This window comes from Pollachius pollachius, assembly GCF_949987615.1.
Source record: "Pollachius pollachius genome assembly, chromosome: 10".
Classification (NCBI taxonomy): Eukaryota; Metazoa; Chordata; class Actinopteri; order Gadiformes; family Gadidae; genus Pollachius; species Pollachius pollachius.
In genome coordinates this window covers 10398310-10413402 of record NC_136943.1, presented here as the reverse complement: position 1 = coordinate 10413402, position 15093 = coordinate 10398310, and the positions used below count along the sequence as shown (strand labels likewise).

At 43.3% G+C, this 15093-nt stretch overlaps 1 protein-coding gene across 1 annotated transcript; it reads left to right on the top strand.

Moving 5' to 3' along the window:
• The first annotated feature begins 4121 nt into the window (after nt 1-4121).
• Nucleotides 4122-14892, top strand: mtmr7a (myotubularin related protein 7a). The gene is made up of 14 exons (XM_079745045.1): nt 4122-4277; nt 4615-4737; nt 4927-5089; nt 5509-5666; nt 6078-6206; nt 7229-7363; nt 7800-7932; nt 9745-9854; nt 10487-10612; nt 11823-11872; nt 12036-12236; nt 12653-12787; nt 13006-13132; nt 13512-14892. The coding sequence occupies exons 1-14, from the start codon at nt 4254-4256 to the stop codon at nt 13842-13844; spliced, it is 1947 nt and encodes a 648-aa protein (XP_079601171.1). The 5' UTR covers nt 4122-4253; the 3' UTR covers nt 13845-14892.
• The last annotated feature ends 201 nt before the right edge of the window (nt 14893-15093 follow it).

Genomic DNA, 15093 nt, shown 5'->3' with positions numbered 1-15093 from the left:
ATCCGTATCTGTGAGTGGATGGTTGATTTCATTCTTCGTTTTGCGAATGCTCATAGGGACCTTTTTCCTATTTGTTGTTTAAATGTATGTCCTGCACATGAAGAAATACATTGTTAAACCTAGCTATGGTGACGATTATGAAATTTTGAATTTTGGCTGTTTCGTGTAGTTTTTGTATAATTGTCTGCTTAAGAACTCATTCTAACATAGCCTCCTACGTGTGTTAGCGTAAATCCCCAAGTAAACACGCAAGCGCATTACACTATCGAAGGCCTACTTGACACACGTTATTTCGAGGTTACCACTCTTTGAGTCATACCTAGTCTGAACCCACAATGCCACAGAGGATTAAAATTATGTTTCATCACCTTTTATATTCATAACATTGTAATATTAATGTTTGAGATTGAGTTTCCTTGCAGCGCTGGTTCTTCTGAGACTACTGCCAAGATTGTAACTCGATATTGACATGTGAGTGGCAATATTTGATTAAAAGATTAAGTCCCAGAACTGATTTTTTTTGTTCTGCACAAAAAAAGTCTAACCCAGAAAAAATGTGTTTATCCTTATATATAGAGTGGCGAAGTCATGCCTTCCGGTAGTGCCCATGGGACCTATGAGATCGAAAAATATTGTGGCGACCACGGGTGTGGGCGCCATGTTCCGGAGCCGCGGGGATTCTGGGAATTGGGGTTCAGTTGACAGAAGGGTTTTGTTAATTTATTCTGTTGTTAGGTTAAGTGGGGTTAACGGGTTTGGGGTCTTTATTGGCTGTGTGTTAATTGTGTGTTGTTACATTGTTGTGTGATGTGTAGTGTGATCGGGACCATTAGTGAGAGTGTTGTGTGTGTTGGTCAGGTGTCCCGTGTTTCTGTTAAGCTCGGCGGTTGATAATAAAGGCAGTCCGTAGTCGTGCGGTGTATGGGGCACGGAACTGCATAATTGGTTCAACCTGGGCTCCCATCTCGTCCTTCCCGTGCTGCTCGCCACAATATGAATGGGTTTCAATGGAGAGAAAGTAATTATTTTCTGGTCCCAGTCTTTATATGCCCCGCATTACACATGTTGTTTGTGGATTTAAATGATAATTTTTCATGTCAAGAGTTTGACCGTCTATTGTGCAATAGTTCAGTTAAAGACTGTAGAGAAAACACAATGAGAGACTACATGTCTCGTATGTGACGTCACGCTCGGAATAACTGAAACTCTCCACATGCCCCGACTTGTAATGGTTTTCACCTCTTTCGATGCTTTTATCCTCCCCTTGGAAAATAGCAGTGAAGTGGTGCAGAGAGATCGCCATGTCTGTACCGGAGTTCCAAGTGCGGTGGTGACGTATATCATTCGCGTCGAGAGCAGCGAAGAGCTGTAGTTCACAAAGCAGCATCAAGCGAAACCTAAAATTATCAAACTTCTTCGTGAAGATTTTTAGTTTTCTTTGCATGAAAAATTATCATTTAAATCCACAAACAACATATGTGTAACCCAGGGCATATAAAGACTGGGACCAGAAAATAATTACTTTCTCTCCATTGAAACACATTCATATTTTTCGATCTCATAGGTCCCATGGGCTCTGCTGGAAGGGAATTTGCGGAGGCACGTCCCCTTTTGGTCGTATAATTCCAGTTTCTCCTTGGCTTGTCATTGTTATTGTTAGCTACATTAGCCTCTAGCAAACCAGCTCGAAAACAAACACAACTTTACATTGTATTGCACGCACAGCAAGACCGTACAATGCATAAATTGGTGACCGGCATAAAGTAGTAATGTAATCAAGTGTGTAAAAGCCTTTAAAATCTACATTAAATTGACCAATTTTATGCAAATACAAAAAAAATATTTTTTGTAGACGAGTAGTACGTTCAGCCTCAATGAACTCGCTCTACTTTCAATACTACGACCAAAGGGGGGCGTGCCTCAGTTAAATACCGCAAGAAAGCTGGGCGATTTGCCACTTACAACTTGCACTACCGGCGAACCATCCAAATGGGTTACAGCATAAGTCTGTGGTTGTTAGTGGGTTTTCTCCGTCCAAATTTTCTGCGTCCAATCAGCGAACAGATTGACGGCCATCTTCACGCAAGGTGTTTGGTTTGTTTACAGCCTGCGTGCAACGTGTTTCCCGGCCAAACATTAGCGATTTGTTATGGCAGATCCAGAGTGGCACTAGGCAGATCCAATAGTTTGAAACTTCAACAGACATCCGCCTTCAAGTGAGTTAACGTTTGTCAATTGAGTAGGTCCAGACGCTGTGCAAATGAAATGAAGTACGAGAGTCTGGTAGGACCAGGCTACAGGTGAACGATCTGACCCGAAAAGATTTGTTCATTTGAATGAGCGAGGTCCGGAGATCCGAGTCAAAAAAAAGATCCGAACTTCTCATCACTACAGTGGTCAACACAAAACAATATACAGCTTCATGGGTTGGAGATAAGTGACACCCTATAGCATGGCATCTTTACCATTCCGCCCATGCCAAGACAGACTGAAGATTTAGCTGGGTAAACCAGACCCTGTAGGCATGGCTTGTTTACCATTCCGACGACCAATACCAATATTTACTGAATTTACCGAAACCACGATAACTACAGAGCTGGTTCTGAGACTACTTGCCCAGATTCTAACTAGATATTCACAGTTAGTGGTTTATATGCAAATGGTTTCTATACATTTGTTCCAATTAGTAGGCCTAGGCTATTTGTGTTTAGTGAATCTGCGAGTAGCCGTATTAGAAAAATATATATTGCATTTTATTAAAATGCAACTACCTGTTATGAAGATTAGATTCCAGAGGTGATTTCTTTGTGTTCTGCGTAAAGAAAAGCATAAACCTACGACTCAGTACACTCACAGAAAACAAGTCGATAGGCTCATCACCATTGGAAAAAAAAAATAGTATAGTATATAATAGTATATAATAGTATATGTATAATAGTATATGACACCTTTGCATGATGAGATAATACAATGTAGCAACATATTCCAAATGAAATAATAAAAACCTATTAATCAGTCATTCAGCATGCATTCTAACGGATTTAATACAGAGAATCGAGTGCGATGGTGCGTTAGGGCCAGTGGCCATCGGAGTGTGGCAGCGTTGCCAAGCATCAGTAAGTCAATCACTTCTGCTTAGTTTAACTCAACAGTTTTATTGCTTCAACTTTACTCTAGTAGCCTGCAACAGATGGCTGCTGAGCTCGCAACAAGCTGGAGTCGAATGCAGAAGTGTAGAAATACATACATCGAAAATGTGTTTCATGGTGTCCCTACCGACAACGACATGACATACGGTACACACATGTCTTTGACTGAAAAAAACGACTGAAAGTTCCATATCAACACCCTGTCCCTGTGAATTGCCTTACATCTCGCAATTTGCAGTAGAGTCTGTAATGATCATTCATCATTCGATCAACTACACATGTTGGCATTCGTAACCGTGTGCGTAATGGTGTGCGTTTTAATGAAGAAAGACAAATACACGTCTCTCCATAACTTCTGTTCTAATCACAAAGTCCTGGAACATTGAATATTGACTATCTATATAACGTATCTGTACTTTTGCAGTGCATTGCAGTTCATTATAGCCTATGTTTAACCTGCACTCCAAATTGTTCCATGTACCCAACATGCACCATCCAGGCCTGCTCTTTGGTTTTGAGACTGGGGGAAAAGTTCAAGTTAAATACTGATATTCTTTAAATAAGCATTCCGTTTTTCGATACGGCGCACTCGTATAGAAACCTACTCAAATTGAATTAGAAATCTACTTTTCGCGTTCCCAGACTTGACAGCTACAGACGGGTCACGATCGGACTGACGTTTATATTTCCAAGGACACACCCCCACAACGTGCTACTTGTCCATACAGTGGTTGGATGTGAATCGACCCAAAGACCCCTCCGCTTTAGTCTATTTTCAGGACAAAAGAAGCAATCACGATTTAGGGGATGTGCATATTTATTTCCGTTTCCCCGTAATTAAACAATTGAACAGGCGTCGCGTCCCATGGTCCATATTTAGTTTATTCACACGACACCTCTTACAGGGCAGGCACTAGGACCTTGTGGACCGATCTGGTTTTATGATGATAGGCTGACAAATATTATGGTCGTTTTACCTAAGGTTCACAGAAGAATAATAATGATGCAAAACTCTCGGGCCGATATGCGAAGTGTAGCATTATAATTAGCCTTAACTATTTAGTCACCGGCAATATAACAGCTGTGAGACAGCTGTTTTTGGCGATGGAGCATATCCGACTACCAAAGGTAACCAATATGTCTCTGATTTCAATGAATACACTTCCAATTCCATACAACGTATGAAAGGAACCCAGCTGCACGGTTGCAGTGATTCATTCGATAATCCTCCGCAAAAGTGTCTTAGTATTTTAATTGAAATGATCTGGCATCGTGATGATAAGGGTGTGCGTGCCAGGTGGACACGTATGCACTCCGAATAATCCCGTTTTCTCACGGAGTGGTCCATTTGTTTACCGGTAGGCCAACGTTTATTCATCGTGACCAGATAGTCCGTTCAGCGGCTAGCTGTAGCCTACTTCGCCCAGTGTGTTTTGATTGTTGTTGTCGTATTCTCCTCATTCAGGCGGAGAACGTGAGACTTTTGAACAGGTTGAGTCCCAGAAGGTCCTGTCTGGGCACGCTCTACCTGACCGCCACACATTCTATATATGTGGAGAGCGAGACTCAAGTGCGCTCTGAAACATGGGTAGGCAAACACAGTCACTCTCCCAACATGTGACTGTCCCACAAACCACATTGGCCAAGTATCTCTATATGCTGTAATACATGTTAAAGCACAGCATGCATTAGACTAGACAGGCGACATGTCATTTAAAGGAACAGTGTTTGGAAGTGAAAGTGACTTTTTGGTCTGCCTTTCCTTTGATCTTATCAGGTGCTTCACAGTGTAGTCTGCCGGCTGGAAAAACAAGCCAACACATCCATCGGGTCCCCACTACTCATTCACTGCAAGAACTTCCAGGTTCTTCATTTTGTCTTCCCCCAAGAGCAGGACTGTGTTCATATCCAAGCATCTTTACAGCGCCTGTCCCAGCCAGGTCAGTGCCATCCTAACCCAAGTCAGAGAGTTACACCATGCCACAAAACCACAGCTCTCCTTTATCAGATACATCTCACTAGCCCTACAATACATCCATAGATCAGCCTGGGGAAAGTTCCTCCAAAGTGGATTAAAACTAACTAATTTGGTTAACAACCAATACTGTGTCAAATCTTTTCAATATTATTGTAGTTTTTCTAATGAATACCGTACCTGTATCTATTAAATCTCGACTTTTTAGCTGTTTGGCTATTGTTAAAGTCATGTTTTTTAAATAGTTGTTGCTTGCAAATCATATATTGCTTGTCGATTTTGTCTGCTCAAAAGGGTTCTTGTTCCTATGCAATGTTCAATATCCCCATGACATGGCGTTTCATTTGTTGGATTGAGGTTTGAATCATGTGTGTTTCTCTTCAGAACAATATGAGGAACTATACTGCTTCTCCTACAAGCCCAACGTGGATGAGGCAGAACGGAAGGAGGAGTGGAGCTTTCTGAACCTCAAGGCTGAGTACCGCAGACTGGGAATACCCAACTCTCTCTGGAAAACCTCCCCTGTCAACCAGAGCTACAAGGTACGTAGCCCTTTGTCCCTGCTCCCTTGAGAGGTTTACACCAGCTTGATTAAAAACTATCTCTGATTAATCATAGGTATGAAATGTGTTTGTGTTGTGGTTTGAATTGCCGTTGAACATTTCTTGCTATTTGCCAACGAGCACATTGGTTCCTTTTTATGAAAATGTTTTTGCAATCGGAACACCTTTTAATTGACCTTGGTTTATTCAATTCGGTTTATTTTATACATTGACATGGCATTTACATCCATATCTGTATTCTTATTTGTATTTCATCAAAACTTTTATTTTGCACTGTTTCCTTTGGCGGCTGCAACGCCTGAACTGCCCTTCGTGGATTAATAAAGTCTTATCTTATATGGACAATAAAAAAAACAGTGTTTATGGTTGATGGGTGTGTGTTCCGCCCAGGTGAGTGACACGTACCCGGCGGAGCTCTACGTACCTGAGTCAGCAACGCAGCAAGTCATCATCGGCAGCTCCAAATTCAGGAGCAGGGGGAGGTTCCCCACTCTGTCCTACTACTGCAAAGACAACCAGGTACATCCCACTGTTGGCCCCATATCGCTAAAATATTAATTTCATTGATATTTAATTTTAGTGAAACATTTATATTGGCAGTGCTTGGCAGTTGAACCATATACATTGGTCAAGATTTTCAATCAATGCTAAATATATATTCAACGTGAGTACATAAACATAAATGTAAATGTTCATAAGGTGAGACCTGTTGGCAATAGGGAATGCATCTGCTCAGTTTACAGCGTGTGTGTGTCATAAAGTGTTTGATATGGGACGTCCTCTCTCAGGAAGTACAAACAACAACAGCAGCAGTTGATAGGACAGTTTGAGCAAGCCAAGAAAGACTAGGGAGTGATGGGAAAGGATGAATTACAACCAACCTCTTAATCAGCTCTAAATTGTATATTTTTTTACATTTGACTAGTAGGGAGTTATGTTTGTTGGGTCAACTTCCCAGGATTAAGGCTCGGTTGTGGGGCTGTCTGTGCTCATATTCTCTCCCTTACCATAAGTTCTCTGTGGTATGTGACAGAGGGGACCACTATCACTTACAAGGGCAATGGCCTGCCCCCTAGGGTCCCTTGATTTTAAATAAAACATGCATATTTGATTAACCGCCCCTTGAACAGCCAAAAATAAATGATGTTGTGTTATGCTACGAGCCTGCTTCACCCCAATTAAAAAAACATTGGAGCACTGACCTCGTTTTGGCTCTTTGTGTGTGTGTTTGGGGAATAAAGAGAGGCATGACACAGTGAAGATGTGATGTTTCAAAGTGCAAAGAGCTATTTTGGTTTTTCCTTGTAATGTACTATGAACTGCAATCATAGAAAGATGGGCGAATAGATGGATGGCTTATAGGTGAAAGATTAATGAAGTGGCAGATGATGGATGGATGGGTGAATAGATGAATGAGTGATTTGGTTGGATGATATGAATAGATGCATGATACATTTATAGATGAATGACGGACGGATGGATGGATGGATGGCGGAAGAATGGAAGGATTAAAGCCCATATTGCCTCTGGCTTCCCACTAGGCGGCCATCTGCAGAAGCAGCCAGCCGCTGTCGGGCTTCAGCGCACGCTGCCTGGAGGATGAACAGCTGCTGGAGGCCATCCGGAGGTCCAACCCCCGCAGTGACTTCATGTATGTGGTGGACACCCGGCCCAAGGTGAGACCTTTTGGGGGCCCATGAATGGCTTTGGAAAACACAAGCTCCTAAAGTACTCTGATGTATGTTCAGGTGCGCTTTTATTTTGACCGTCAGTGTTTTGCCAGCTGGTCAGAGTCAAAATATGTACAATTATAAATTTATAAAATAGACTATTATATATTCTTATTATGTGTATGTATGTATGTATTTTTCCTGACCGCTTTGCGGGAAATCCGATTAATATTATTTGAACATGTATAATTGCATACATAATGCATACTTGCAAGTATACTAGCTACGACATTTTAGAAAGGTATTCATAGTTTAAGTGGCAATCTTACCTTTTGAGTTATTTTTAAATGCTATATATATATATATATATATATATATATATATATATATATATATATATATATATATATATTTCTAACTCTATTGTGTCATGTCTTTTCAGTTAAATGCCATTGCAAATCGCGCAGCGGGAAAAGGCTATGAAAATGAAGACCACTACTCTAACATAAAGTTCCAGTTCATCAGTATTGAGAACATCCATGTCATGAGAAGCAGTCAACAGAAGATGCTAGACGGTAATGATCACCTCTAGACTAAATAACATCTTTTATCTCAAGTGACATACAGTGAATTCAGATCATTGAAGGTGCTGTAGGTAAAATATAAGAGCTGTTATTTGAGTGTAATTCTTTTAATTTTTTTTTTTGAAATGGCATATCCTTCACCTATGAGTAAGCAAAATATCTGTGATAAAATCTGTTTTACATTTACTGCACCTGCCTCATTACGAACCAATGTCTATTCTAGACTGCTCCCTTGTAATTTCTGTCGAATCACATGTGCGTGAAATGCAACACTTCTTCATCGTGGAGAAACGTAGGGAGAGAGGGACTGGACCTTTTTTTTGGTTGTTTGGTTTCAAAATATTGCTCTCTTCTGCTATATTCTTACATAAAGTACACCTTGTTAAGGAGAAGGTTGGAAGGCTGGGTATTGCCCAAGACTGCCTACAGGTAAATGTGTGGACATTGATCCCTGTACCTTCCAACACTCAACAACTAGTACAGTTGCCAAGGTTTCTGCGTTAGTGTGGACTGGAGGAGGTAACAACAGGACATCTTTAATAGTACATGAACATTGCTACATCCTCACCTCGCCTCACCCCCTGCCAAACGGCTCACATGATGTTTAGGTTTTCTCAGTCTTATCATCACATCATCCCCACTCTGTACTACAACTCCACCGTCTCCTGTGGCTTTCACATGTACTCTGGTGCACTGCCTCTGCGCTCCGTGCCCGGGTGACCCCATAGGAGGAGGGTTTTCTGGGTAATGTGCAGGGGTGTGCCTAGGAAGTCTTTGAATCCATCTGGACTTGATTTAGGGACTATTTTGGTTTCCTGGAGCGAACCTCATCCCCCCCCCAAAGAGAGTCTGAGGGCGTGAGAAGGGATGATGGGAGTTTGAAAAAAATAAAGGTTTGGTCTTAGTTGTGATAACTCTGTGCCCCCTGCCAGTGCTGGAGTAGGCTGCATCTTTCAACTTTCGATTGGACAGGATTTCTTCTTTTTGGTCTTCGCTTTAAGCTCCTTCTCCCTTGATCTTCAATTGAAATTGAATTCCAAGGCCTTTTCTTCCGCACTGCCGTGTTAGTAAGTTAGTTTCTTGGACTCCATTTCAGTACCAAGTAGTTATGTATTTTGATTGGTATTATCATTAAGCCGGAACCACACCTGCTCCCATTGGCAGCTTTTCAGACTTGGAACTGCTGCTATTGGCGCCCTACTGGGAACCAGTATTGTGATTGGCTCTCTGTTGAGTCAACACTTGTAATTGGATCCCAGGAGGATATGCATGGTCGCACATGTCAGCTGGTCATGTTGTCCACAGCCTGTTGGAACGGAGAACAGATGTTTTCGTACTCAGACATGCAGCGACAAGTGTGTCCCCGTTATGGGAGTGTGGAGTGTTTATCTGGCAATTTGTCATCTCTAAATGAAATGTCAACACATCGTCCCTCTGCACCAAGAGTGAACTATCAAATATTTACCCATAACTCCTGAAATGGAAAATGGAACTCGATACACGTGAGTTTTTCAAGAAAAAACAAACTGAAGGCACGATGATGCAGCAATAGATGTATATTTGTATATCCCTCTGATGTCGTTGCTGGACTTTGTTTCATCACACATTCGAACGAGAGGATCCAAACAAACTCAAAACACTTACAGCAGTCAATGAGAAAGCTCAACCATCACCACCAAGATGATGACCTACATTCAGTCTTGGGGTTAGGATCTGGGTCTCCCTGGGAATGTGCAGGTTTTAATAAACTCTGGTGTTATCCAGTGTTTCCTGTGGCTGAGACAGCTGTGTTGTATGTTGCAGTGTGTGAGCTGCGGACCCCTTCCATGGCAAACTTTCTGGAGGGACTGGAGGGCTCAGGCTGGCTGAAGCACATCAAAGCCGTACTGGATGCCGGTGTCTTTGTTGCAAAGGTCAGCTTGGAGGGCTAAACCATCCCCCCTCCCTCTCCTGTCTTGTGTGTGTGTGGATGTCTGTGCACGTGTGTGTGGATGTCTGTGTAGATGTTTTTGTGTGTGTGTGGATGTCTGTTCACGTGTGTGTGGATGTCTGTGTAAATGTTTTTGTGTGTGTGTGGATGTCTGTTCACGTGTGCATGGATGTCTGTGCACGTGTGTTGATAACTGCACGCATGTGCTGAAGTTTGTGTAGATGTGTGTGTGTGTGTGTGTGGATGTCTGTGCCCGTGTGTAGATGTCTGTGCACATATGTGGATGTCTGTGCACGTATGTGGATGTCTGTGCGCGTGTGTGGATGTCTGTGCGCGTGTGTGGATGTCTGTGCACGTCTGTGGATGTCAGTGCACGTATGTGGATGTATGTGCGCGTGTGTGTTTGTGTGTGTGTGTGGATTTCTGTGGGTGTCCGATGCACGGGTGTTGATGTCTGTGCACGTGTTTGTGGATGTCTTTGTAGATGTTTGTGTCTGTGCATGTGCACGCGTGGACCTCTGTGTGTGTGCACAAACATCCCCGGCCCTAACGTGTCCCCGTGGCTGTCCTGGTGATTCTGCGGTGCTCCTGGCTCCCCTGTTGCTGTGTCCGCAGGCTGTCTCTGAGGAGGGCGCCAGTGTGCTGGTCCACTGCTCGGACGGCTGGGACCGCACAGCCCAGGTGTGCTCTGTGGCCTGTGTACTGCTGGAGCCCTACTACCGCACCCTCAAGGGCCTCATGGTAGGACATCAGCCGCCCCTTATGACGCTCTCTGCTGCCAAGCAGGTCAGGGGTCACGAGGCACTGTAGACCCCGGCTATAGGAATGCATTCAGTTGGAAGGCCTTTCAGTGGCTACCAGCTTACATGACTTGACGGTTGTCGTTGTTGTTGTACATTCTACATTCTAGTATGTGTGAGATACCTAACCGATAATTAAGAAATTATATGTATGAAGTATTGTGCATCCTACCTCTATTTACTTTAATCACTCCTGGGGAGAAACCTGGGGGGGGGGGCAGACGTGATGATCATGAGGCAGGGGAGCTCTGGGCTGTGATTATAGTGTCACACAACTACACTCACTACTTACACACACACATGGACGTCAAAATCCCCTTCAAGATGACTAATCGTACTAACTACCGACTGCAAGCTGTCAGATAAGCAGCCAGATGCCTCTAACCCTTCCTGCTCATTAATTACCTGTATCTGGATCCACTGTAATTGGCTTTGAAAATAATCCATCTGTAAAATGGCCAAATGATAATATTAAAATGGTATGCAATAACTGTAAACATGTTCTCCTCTTATTGAGCCCTAACCAGAGCGTCTTTGAAGGTGTGGAAGTCCCTATAAGTTGCCCCAACGCAGTACATTTTCAACCCCGGTTTCCATTAGAACATTTCTCGCACCCTCATTTCTGTGTTGACGTCTCTTCACCACTAATCAGATTGCACATGGCAGACTTGGCTTCCCCCCCCCGGCTTCAGAAGGAGGTCAGCGGGTCTGCGTTTCTTGGTCTGGCCGCCTCCTTTCTGACTATGATTTTCTCTCTGTAACCAGGGGTTTGTTCAGGCAGCTCAGGCAGAGTAAATTCGATGGAAATCCTCTGCTCAGAGCCTCCGGCCCCCCACGCAGAAGGGGAAGGGGTTCATGTGTTCCTCCATAAACTCTGTTCGCTCTCTTTCGCTCCCTCTCATTCTCTTTAGATTAAAAAAAAGTAACGACACACAAAATACATTTCATGTGCTTTGTGAAAATCCAACATTGTTTTCCTGTTCTTAGGTTATGTCATCGAGTGGGAATGAGCCTCACATAGCTTTGTGTTCCTGCGCTCCGGCTCTCATCAGTGGGGAATGGGTCTCACATAGCATTGTATTCCTGGACTCGGGTTCTCATTAAGAGGGAATGATTCTGTATCTCATACAAAATTGTATTCTTGTACCTAGGTTCTCATCGAGAGGGAATGGGTCTCATTCGGACACAAGTTCTCACACAGGTTTGACGTTCTAAAAACATATACATTTTTTGACAAGTGCCTCTTTCTAACACTGTCTCTCACTCTTGTCTGTCTGTCTCTGTTTCTGTCTCTCTGAATCTGTCTCTGTCTGTCCCTCTGTCCATCTCTGTTTCTCCCTGACTCTGACTATTTCTCTCTCCAGGTGTAACCACCTGGACGGGGACTCCAAGGAGGTGTCTCCGGTCATGGACCAGTTCCTGGAGTGTGTGTGGCAGCTGACAGAGCAGTTCCCCTGCGCCTTCGAGTTCAACGAGCGGTTCCTCATCGCCGTCCACCACCACATGTATGCCTGCCAGTATGGCAATTTTGTCGGGAACAACCAGCGAGAGAGGCAACAGCTGGGGTGAGCCTGCGTCACCACGGCAACCGTGTCGTATGGGGTCCCGCTTTGTTCTCGGGTTGGGTCCAGACCCACAGTTGTCATTTGATGTCGCACTGGAGAAGTGTGAAGTACTCTGAGGGGACTCAAACAGAAGAGACTGTTTAGTCATTGAGCAAACAAGCACCTTCTTTCTGATAAATGTAATTAATGCGCATAGGCAAAGTTTACAGGGATCAGGGATGACCTACTGGATGACTACGGACGTTGGGGTTTGGTCCCCAACGTCAAATAATACCCTCTAGTCTAGACTATTCTGCCCTGTTATTAAAAACGTCATGGAGGTTTTGGCTGATTACCTAGGCCTGTTTATTGGGTTGTTCCCTCTCTTTCATGGCTCTTGTTTCTTCTTGTCTGACCTGATTCTGCTCTCTTGATAGACTACGAGATAAAACACACTCCCTCTGGAAGCATCTGTGGGACAATAGGGGTGACTACATCAACCCACTGTACAGAACCGACAACTGCCAGAGCCAAGGAGTTCTCCGTCCCTCTACCGCCCCCTACTGTTTCAAGTAAGATACGACAAGAGCTAGCAATAATGCCTTTTTTTCATTCAAATTGTTTAAAATGATGCCCTGTGTGTTTTTATAACTGATCTAGAACGGTTACCTCCGAGACAATGTAGCCGTATAATCCAAGGAACCTTATCCCTGAAGAAGTGTGAGATGCTAATATCAGGGAGGAGACAAATTCATTGGAGAGGTTAGCTTAAAATCATCCACGTCTGCAGGTTCTGGAGCGGTTTGTACAACCGCTTCGACCGAGGGATGCACCCACGGCAGTCGGTGGAGGACTACCTGATGGCTGTCCGAGAGGAGACGGTGCAGCTGGAGGAACAGCTGGCATCACACAAAGAGGTGAGAGGCCAGCGCCAGGGTGGATCCTGAGCAACTTTGAGTCAGTGTTTTAAAGCCCTTGTAGGGGTTGCTCAGAGAATCCTACAGACTTCACTGCAGACGTTGGGATTTGAAACCAGAAGCTTTTAGGCTGGAACTCCAATAACTTGCGGGAGGATAATATCCGTTAGGGTGATCAAACCATCATAACAGTCTCTCTCATGGACTCATTAAAATTCCTCTGCTGCCATCGGTTCTGATGCTGTATAGGTCTGTAACCCACGAGACAATCCTGCCCCATCACTATACCTTTCTCGCAAGCGGTATCAGCGGTTTAATATTTATTTGCGGCTGATTTTTATTTATTTTTTATTATTAATTTGTTCCACATTTTCAACAGCAAATTGAAAAGCTGGAAAACAAACCGGAATGGACCGGTGAGGCAGATGAGGGGCCGTCCTTGTCGTGGGCCCTGGCCCCTGGGGGCTTCGTGCCCCAGGCCGGCACGCCCCAGGACTACAGCGGGGGCTTCATCGCTAGCAGCCCCTGTCAGCAGAGGTCCCCGGTGGACAGCCTGGTCTTCACGTCACCCCAGAACAAAACCTCTGAGGCGGACCTCTCCGTCAGCAGCGAGCAGGAGTCTGGCATCGCCGACGTAAGCTTCAACTCTCAGCTCAGCGAGGAAGGCACCGGAGAACCCGACCCAGACGAAGCTGCCTACTCTGCTGCCTGAAGAAAATGTTGTTTAAAGAGTGGGGCAAGAGTGGTTGAATGGGTGCGCAAGCTAGCAGCTGCCTAAGGGCCCTCAAAACAAAGTATATTGATGATTGTTGATGCTAAATGTTTATTTTGTTATTGATTAGCCTATATTGGCATTTAAATGTGTGTTCTGTGTTGAACTGCCCCATACAGGGTTGCTTTTGGTGTCCAATGTTGGTTTATACCATTAACTGATGTTAAAATTGCATTTATTTAATCAGGGCTTGATCAAAGTACCATAATTGTTCTTTGTTATGGCCTAATAATAAAAGGGAGAACTTAATGCAATTGTGAGCAATGATCAAAGGTTTGGGGCAGATATCTCAAGCTCAGCACTTTACCTTAAGTATGCTCAATGGCAATTAATAGGTCCTGCCTGCTGAACAACTATTTCTGAAGAGTGTGTATTAAGACTGAAGCTATATGTTGTACAGTAAATGAAAAAGGGAAATCAACGTACCTGAATACTTACTGAACCTAGCTATTTGAATGTTAAATGCACTGTATAAATCAGTTCACCACTGTGTAATCAAGTGTATAATGTAATTATATAATCTGGTATCTGTATTATTACATGTGCGGTTACATTTCTAAATTCACAAAAGGGCTTTGGTCCAATTTACTCAAGATTATTTAAATCCCCTGACATTTCATCATCAGAGCTCTGAATATTTAACATTCATCCAAATGGGTTTGAGTGTGTGAGTCTTGTGTTGGAATGTGTGCTCATGTTAATAACTAGGGCTTCTTAAAGCCCGATGACCAGGCAATGTAGGCCTACAAATGGATGTGGAGGTGATCACACTTATTGACCTGCTACTGAACAACCAAAGGAATGTTGAAGGAAGAAAGAGGTCCATGTGGTCACTAAACTGCTGATGAACACTTAACATGTGTTTATATGTTTCGTTTTTTTTGTTTACATTGTTATTGTCATCTTGGAATCCTAGTCGTCGCTTCTGGCAAAACCAAAGTTTTGTCTAAATGTTTTGGAAGTTTGAAAAATCATATTAAAGCACTCCCATGTCTTATGACTCATTTTATTTCCTTAAAGTTGTCATTGTCCTATTCCTGATTAAATGTATTTGAAGATATTCAAACCGTGTAATTGCATAACTTGTTATGTACAGTGCTTTCAAAGCATTTTAAGTCATCATATACTAACTGGCTTATTATGTTTATTTATTTTTTGCGTTGATTGAACCAAATATATAGTCAGAATC